This window comes from Gobio gobio (genome assembly GCF_949357685.1).
Source record: "Gobio gobio genome assembly, chromosome: 18".
In the NCBI taxonomy this organism is placed as follows: Eukaryota; Metazoa; Chordata; class Actinopteri; order Cypriniformes; family Gobionidae; genus Gobio; species Gobio gobio.
The window spans coordinates 4,166,665-4,175,779 of NC_137111.1; the positions used below are offsets into that span (position 1 = coordinate 4,166,665).

General features: G+C 42.0%; 1 protein-coding gene across 2 annotated transcripts in view; it reads left to right on the forward strand.

Moving 5' to 3' along the window:
* Positions 1–9,115, forward strand: part of pcsk2 (proprotein convertase subtilisin/kexin type 2) — an 87,164-nt gene that overhangs the window by 53,720 nt on the left and 24,329 nt on the right. For both annotated transcript variants that reach the window (XR_013818411.1, XM_079842538.1), the window contains exon 9: positions 8,969–9,115. This exon is cut by the window's right edge and continues 69 nt beyond it. Coding sequence is in view for 1 of the 2 variants with exons in the window: in XM_079842538.1 (XP_079698664.1) it covers positions 8,969–9,115 (147 nt within the window). In the remaining variant the exon portion in view is untranslated. The remainder of the gene's footprint in view (positions 1–8,968) is intronic.

Genomic DNA, 9,115 nt, shown 5'->3' on the forward strand with positions numbered 1-9,115 from the left:
GCAGGATTTATGAGGGTGACCCACCTGTCAAGCCGAGGCATCGCACAAAGTAATCTCTCTGTGTTTTCAACAGCCTTTTGCAATTGAAATCAGATTGGACAAGAATAGCAGTGATGGGTGAAGACTCTGTCTGTCCCTCAGGCGTTCTCATTGCAGTTAGAGGACTGAGGTTGAGCCTGGGAGTAATATCGAATGCTGTTTAATCATTTTAAGGGTCATATGGCAAACACATCTCATATGCTTCATTTATTTATATGTAGGATGCCACAGAGAGTGCTAATGAAATGTCTGATTCAGTTCAGCATTGTGGTTTTGATGCTGGTGTCGTTGCTTGAAGGAATGCTCTGGGTTTAATATAAGTGACAGCATGTTTGGCATAATGTCAGTTACCACAAAATCATTTTGACTTGTCAGTCAAAAATTGCGGTTACTCTACAGCAAATACAATGGGGTATTGCAATAAACACGAGGATTATTTGAGCATGCTTTACAAGAAAATACTCTTTCAGTCTTTACACCGAAAATAGTTTCTATAACATGTTATATCCAGTCTTTCAACCTCTGTGTCATGACCTTGTAATATGACACAATTATGAACAAAATGCAGATAGAACACAGAGAAAACTTTAGAATCCATGTCTGCAAGGACAGCCTTATTCTGCTTTTAAACCCTCTGGAATGAAGGTGCAAATGATTTTCTATGGTAATCAACATGCCACAAATGCTGTTCATAGAACTTAGGAAAAAATAAAAAGCAGGATTTAAATTCCTTTAAACAGCTGATATTTGATTGACCAGTTTTTGCAAATGCTGGTCCACCAGTTAGACTAGCACCATACCAGTAAATGCACTGTAAAAATTATTTTTCAAAGTACATTTTATAAGCAAACACCATTTCAGTCTTTCTACTTCAGTATTTCACATTTAACTCTGTGTTACTTGTCGTTTCTTTGTAATGAATTGTTAAATGTATTAAAGTGCCCCTATTATGCTATTTTAAATCATTCTCATGTTGTGTTGGAGTCTTCTACATGCATCAAAGTTATATAAAAAAACATGAATATTCTCATAATATACACTATATTGCCAAAAGTATTGGGCCGCCCCTCCAAATCACTGAGCTCAGGTGTTCAATCCCTTTATGGCCACAGGTGTATAAATCAAGCACTAGGCCTGCAGACGCTTCTACACACATTAGTGAGGGAATGGGCCGCTCTCAGGAGCTCAGAGAACTCATGCGTGGTACCGTGATCGGTGGACACCTGTGCAATAAGTCGATTCGGGACATTTCCTCACTACTAAATATTACACGCTCAACTGTTAGTGGGATTATAACAAAGTGGAAGAGATTGGGAACAACAGCAACTCAGCCATGAAGTGAAATCACAGAGCGGGGTCAGCGCATGCTGAGGGTCACAGTGCACAGAAGTCGCCAACTTTCTGCAGACTCTAGAGCAGTGGAGACGTGTTCTCTGGAGTGACCAATCATACTTCTCTGTCTGGCAATATGATGGATGAGTCTGGATTTGGTGGTTGCCAGGAGAACGGGACTTGCCTGACTGCATTGTGCCAAGTGCATTTGGTGGAGGGGGAATTTTGGTGTGGGGTTGTTTTTCAGGGGTTGGGCTTGACCCCTTAGTTCCAGTGAAAGGAACTCTTAATGCTTCAGCACACCAAGACATTTTGGACAATTTCATGCCCCCAACTTTGTAGGAACAGTTTGGGGACGACCCCTTCCTGTCCCAACATGACTGCGCTCCAGTGCACAAAGCGTCGCTCCATAAAGACATGGATGAGCGAGTTTGGTGTGGAGGAACTTGACTGGCCTGCATTGAGTCCTGACCTCAACCCGATAGTGTCTCGTTCCCTCTTCAGGAAACTGAGGTTACAGTCGTAACGAGGCGTTCCCTTTCAAGGGAACTCATGCTGCATCAATTGACACTGAGGGAATGTCTATACCAATGCCACCATAGCGAGAAGTGTCTGTCTAATGTGAAATCAAGAAGAGCAACACTAAGCACCTGGGACCCTGGTGTAGAGTCTAAGTTCAAAGAGTAGAATCTTTCAAATGTGTGGTGATGACCACCCTGCCACATCACAAACATCTTGGAGAGCAACTCCTGACATAAGGGCCTTGGAAGCCGCCATTCTCCTAGTAGAGTGGGAACGATCAGCCATAGATGAAGGCTGTCTGACCGACTCATAAGCAAGTGAGATACCCTCAACCACCCACTTGCTCATTCTCTGCTTAGATGCAGGGGACCCTTTGTTAGGGGGCCCAAAGCAAACAAACAGTTGTTCAGATTTACGCCACAGGGCAGCTTTGTGGACATAGGCATCTAGCGCCCTGACTGGGCATTGCAAATTATTATTTTCCTTGTCTGAGTTCTGGAAAAGAGGAGGACAAAAGGCCTGCAGCACAACAGATCCAGCCACATTAGTAGGGACCAGGGCTTTGAACCGGTTCAAGGAACGAAAACGAAAACCGGAAACGAACGAAATTTTAAGAGGAACAAAAACGGAAACGAAATCAAAATCAATTTGAATCGTTCTGAACAGAAACGTTCATTTGAAATGACCATTAACCGGTTAATAACGTTATTTTATCGTTCTCTTTAATATTTTAATTTGGCAGTGACCAGTCATGAATAGAGTAGCTCCAGCATGTGACGGTGACGGATCAAGCGTGAGTGAAATGCCCGCGCAGCATCATCTATGAATCTACCGTCAGTGCTGACAGAGCGCGCATTTTCATGCCTCAAGGACATTTCTTTCCCCGCTTTCAAACGTTTAAATAAGCAGTACGGACTTTAAGCTCAAATAGACTGATTTAGGCTAGTTTATGGATTTTGTTTAAGCCTGTCCAAGTAGGCTACTAGCATCTATCAAACATTTTTCCTATAGTCTTTCAGATTGCCTATACAGGACAGGTCAATGTTTTCTATATAGACGGTTGATGCTTCGTATTAAATGGTATGTTATATTGCATTAAATGATCAAGCTTTATTAGCTGACTGAATTTGATTATGTGATGCAAGGACGTGTTGCGCAGTGTTTGCTGTGAAATCAGCAGTTTACAGTGCATTAAAAGAGCAATGGTTATCCAGTTTATTTATTCTTTATTCATGCAATTTTTAAAACAAGTCGTGTTGAAAAAAAGAAAAAAAGTTATGTACAAAGAATGATATCACTCTTCTGAAAATAATTCGGCATAAGAGGGCCACTTTAGATTGTCTAACGCTCCAATAAAACAGGTCCGCTGTTTATGCTTTGTAATTAATGCATGTATTTCTGGTTTTAAAAATGTTATGAAATAAATATTCAAGTTTAATTACCATGCGTTATATTATTATTGAGTAAAAATAAGTCTATTTACACATATTTGTTTAAAGTATAGGCTAAATTAAAATAACGTTATTAACCGGTATTTTTTCATATCAAACCGTTTTCGGAACAGTAATGTTTATTGAGGAACGCAAAAACGGAAACGCTATAATATCGATTCTGCTCGGAGTGAACCGATTGATATTTTTTTCCGTTTTTAAGCCCTGGTAGGGACCTTAGGAAAATAGTCTGGTCAAGGATGAAGGAGCGCTTTAACCATGCCAGGTGCAAATTCCAGGCACGAGGGTGCAACCAACAGTGTTTGCAGATCTCCTAGTCTTTTAAGAGATGTGATGGCGAAGAGGAACAAAGCTTTCAAGGTCAAAAGCTTGGCCGGAACCTCCTCCAATGGCTCGAAGGGAGTCAGGGAAAGGCCCTGAGGACAATGGCCAGATCCCATGTTGGCACCCTAGTGCGAACTGCAGGCACTCTGCTTTTCTGGGGCATGGTGTGAGGAGCTGGCTTTGGATGTTTGTCCGGAGATATGAGAGCGGCATGGGAGGAGTTTCTGAAATGCAGCCGTCTGCTTAGCTGCCTCCTGGAACTTCTCAATGACTGAATTAATGGTGTAATGGAGGCCAGAAGGTGACAGGGGTGCATCCATGACGAAGTTCTTGTCTTACTTCTTTATATTGCTCAGGTTGAGCCAAAGATGCCTCTCAGTGGCCACCAAGGCTGCCATAGAGCGGCCGATAGATTTAGCTTTCTCCTTGGTGACCCTGAGAGAGAGATCTTTGGCCCGACGTAGTTTGCAAACTACATCAGGGCCAATACCGCCGCCACCCTTATCCATATCTCCTAGCAACTCAGCCTGCTAGGCCTGTGTGAAGGCATGTTGCAGCCTGACCAGCAGCTGAGTAAGCTTTACCCACTAGCGATGATGTGGTTCTGACTGGCTTAGTGGGTAATGCCGTGGCCTTTAGGGAAGATGCTGACTCAAAAGTTATCTTGAACTTTTGGTATCTCCCCATAACCGTGCTCTTTACAGTGTGATATAGAGGAATAGTTGGATGTTTGTGCACTATACACTCTATATGATACTAGTTTCTCCCACGATCTCGCCACCTCGGTGGGCCCCGGCACTGAGGTTGTGACCGTGATGACAGAAAGCGTTCGTCCAGTTTACTTTTAGAGCGAACATCCTTCCCAGCTGCTGGCCAGTCAATGCCCAGTCTTTCAACTGCTCTGGTCACAACCTCAACCAGCTCCTCAAATGCATGAGACTGAGGTGGCGAGTCCTCAGTATCTCTTGCCTCGACATTGACAACATCCAGTTCCTCAGAACTAGATAGTTGCAGTGTCGGTGCCTCAACCAGGGCAGAAAAAACACAGTGCGTGCTTCCAAACCCTGAGAGAAGGCACTGGACTATCTCTGCACTGCACTATCTCTGCCTTCTCCATCAGGGGAAGGCAGAGATAAGGCTGGGCCCGTCTCTAACCACACTGATAGATCCATTTACGAACCCCATGCAGCGGGACAAGAGCCCTGGAGAATGCGAGCCTGAGCATTCTCGCGTAAGAACGCCAGGTGGGATCGGAGTGTCCGCATGGGAAGCACATCACAGTGCTCAAAGCCAGCACCCTCGAGTACTGATTGTGCATGCTCCTCACCCAAACAAGCTACACAAAGATTGTGTGTGTCCCCACCCGTTTAATAACGTGGGCAGGGGTGCACATACATCCTAAACTGCTACTTGCTTGCCATTTGCTTAAAATATATATAAATATGTGACAAACAACACCAAATAAGACAAAGACTCTTTCACACAGAGCGCTACTGAAGACACAGAAGCTAGCGCTGTTGTGTTTTGGGCAGGCTTTATAGTTTCCTGGTTCATGACGTCACCCGTCTCTGACGTTCTGCCACACCATTGGACTGATTTTACATGTGCTTCAAGACGTCATCACGCAAAGCGTTTCCTCAGCGTCAATCAACGCAGTGCAAGTTACCTTGAAAGGGAACTAGTTATTCACCCAGAACCTCAAATCGAGCAATACAACTCGAGCAGGACGTTTCTCAGTGATACGCTACTCAGTCTGAGGAACATTATGAGATGTTACAACTTTAATTCCTCATCATCAGCATTAACAAGTGTACATCCATCAACAAACCCACGTGTATATTTCTAATTTATTGCGGCGCACATGCGGGAACTGTATCAATAACAGCGCATATGTTAGTTCACCCCAAAATTTAAGTTTCCTGATTATTTACTTTCTTTCTTCAGCCGAAGAGAATTTGAGGTTTTGGAGGAAAAAATTATCTGATTTTTCACCGTAGTCTATTTTTGACGGTCCATATTTAGGCAGCTTCAAAGGGTTCCACAAGACCCCAGCCGGGAAATAGAGTAACGGTCAGTCATTTTCTGAAAAAAAAACCCCATAATTTTTGCCAGTGAAGGAGGGACACAGTCACATCTAGAGACCAGAATATCATAGGGACTATTATAGTCCCCATCAGGAATATCAAGAAACCACATTGCAATGTGCTAGAAAACAGCCAGTCATTGCACTGCATTCTGTGAATAGCTGCAGAATCAGTGTAGAATCAAACTGTTCCTGCTCTTTGACCAAATGTTCCTTCATTTGTCCGGAAGGAGTTTTCACCCTCCCACATTAAACAGAGCTTGTTACAAAACCAGCAGAGCTTAAAGCGCAATCGTTTGTTTTAGCTAATTGTTCCATAGTTCAGCTGATGGGTCTCCATTCATAAAGAGTGTGAGAGGAAGAGAAACCAGATGGAAATAGAGAGATGGAGAGGTTCTGTTCACTAAAATGAGCACCAGGAAATTAATTTAATCAGTCAATGGATGTGTACAAGTGTCCAGACCAATGGGGTCAGTGCACTTGTAACAGAGGCCAGCTAGTTGTCGCTGTGTGAGCAAACCTCACTCCTCTGATCTCGAGACGCTCTAGTGACTGACACTGGGGGTTGCAGCCTTTAACCTGCTTGTTAGAGCGTCCGACTCACATGCCGGGTTCGAGTCCCGCTTGGAGAGGGCGGTTCAAACAGGAGGGGTTACACACTCTGATGTCTGACTCCCAAAAATAGGCACTGCAAATGTACAATTGATATCAATAGACAATCAGTGCTTGAATAGGTGCCTCTTAATGTTGGCGCAACACAACATTGGAATTTTTTACTAAACTCCAAAATACTTACAATTCACTGCAGTTTCAGCTGAAATTATCACTAGTGGCAGTAAAACAACTTTTATTCCTTTTCACACAAATTATGATTACAGGGCCAGATTGTCAACTAATAAATATTTATTTTTACTATGTTATGACCTCAAAATTACTGTCATTTATGATTTGTAAACGAATACTTTTTGATGTTTGCATCACATCACCAGCTCCATAAAGTGAGTGGTGCTTTTTGTGCATTCACACGTTTTAAGCAAATTAAAGAAAAATCGAATCTTTGGCATCAAAATGCTGCTGTCACGTGGTGATAAACTACTGGCAAGTCAATAGCAGATGAGAACCCTGCTTAATTTAAATATACTACTGTTATTGTGTCACAAAATGCAGTTTTAAGTTTTTTTCCAGGTGAGAATGAATAAAGCTCAACTCTGTGGTTTATTTATAAAGAGAGCGCCTATTTGAACATCTGGTGATCTGGTGTGTGTGGGGTGATGAGATCCAGTGGATCAGCGGCGCTCATCGCTCATTAACCCGGCGAGATCAGCCTTTCCTCGGCCAGTTCTTCTGCCATCTGCCGCTGGCTATGATGTCTCTGTAGTGGTTAAACATGAGATATAATTCGTCTTGTGTTGATCTAAAGGATGATCTTTGGTCTCATGAATCTATTGTTTGTTGCCTACCAAATCGTTTTGACTGAGGGCAAAGAAGTTTCATAACTGAATTTTTTTAGGCTATTTAACTTTACCGTTGTAGCCGACTAGCGCTGACTTTGTTTGACTGAATGATTTGCTTTATTTATTGTATAGCTTCTTATACCTTTTACTTTTATAATGGCTAATATTGATCACACATAAACTGATATTTAACAAAAAGAGACTGGGTTGTGTTTTATGTCATATTTAATTTTGTTACAGTGATAATCATATATATGCACACTTATTGCCTGAACCACATATTAATGTGTTTAATGTTTGTTTTTAATTGCAAATGAAAAGAGGCACGGTTGTGTTTTATATTTCGTTTGTTATAAATATACATGCAGTGAAGATAATCCAGGTATGCGTTGCCTGGACCACATTTGTGTGGCTATTAATGTTTAATATTTTTTTTAAATGAAAATGAAAAGAGGCAGAGTGGTGTTTTATGACATATTTCATTTTATTGTAGCCTAAAATATACATACAGGAGTGAGAGCGAGCTACCTTGAACACGCGTCTATTACGCTTCAAACGCTCGATTTATACGCGTCCAATTCGCTGTGGACGCCCGTGTGAATGGATTCAAAATGTTCAGGCGTCCAACTAGACGCGATAGATGCAAATTTGACGCTCTATTCGCATTTGGTGTGAACGTAGCATGGTTGCTTCAGAAAATGCATTTTTTTATCTCATGTTTTGTTAACGCTGTCGGTTAAGTTTAGGGCAGGGTTTAGTGTAGGTGCTACGTTATTTACAACCGCAAACTGGACATCTAATTTCCAAACTGCAGCGATATGTACAACAACCAACATAATAATCGGTTTATCGGTTTCGGGTAAAACTGAACACACTGAACCTTTAGCTTTCAAAATGTCATGAAAATCGCTAAAAGCAACAAAATATCATTTTGCATAAAGGCACGTTTCTGAGCCTGTGTTTAAGAAATCAGATCTCAGCTCTAATAACGCCACACAATTACACACCAGATTTTTAATACACTAGTATGCTAAATACTGCTTACTAAAAATAGTTTTCAACCTTGCGACGTATTAAAAATGTGGTGCGTAATTGTGACTTTATTGTGTTATACTGTTGAGACTTTGTTTCTCATATTAGCAGATACATCAAACTACATCACTCCATGTCTATTGGAGCTGAATGAGTCATTTTGATATAAAGTCTCAATTATCATAAAACAGAGATTTTCTGTAGAGTTTTCACTGCAGAGTGAAAAATCATCTTATTTTCTAATTTGTTTACTCCAAAGAGGCTGGAGCCCAGAGGTCTGGAAGGACCGTAATTTGTCCTCGATGTGTTAGCATGGTAAAATAACCACGTACTGTTCAAATAACAATAATCAAGCAGCCGTTTAAGATCACAATTGCACTGTACACATTTCCTCCTGTCAGGTGCCTGCCACTATAAAACCCAAAGCCTAAAGAAAAGAGTGCTCTTGCATTCAGCTAAAAGCATCAAAATTATATGTTCAGACAAGAAGCGTAAACACAATGCCTCTGCCTGAATCATCCACACTCAGAGGAGAGCTTGTAGTCTTTAAAAGGTCTTGAGACGCCTCTCTGATGTCTCTGTTGAATAACGTTTGCTTATGTGAGTGTAATTTGTATGATAAATGGAGTAAAGGCTCTTAAAGAAAAGTATCAAAGAGAGTGGACTGCTCCTGATTGAGCTGTACTGGCGTGTGTACGGGTCCTAATCGTGCCGCTTTGTGTGTCCAACAGGGCCGAGGTGGGAAAGGCAGCATCTATGTGTGGGCCTCCGGAGACGGTGGTAGCTATGACGACTGTAACTGCGATGGATACGCCTCCAGCATGTGGACCATCTCTATTAACTCGGCCATCAACGACGGACGCACGGCCCTCTATGAT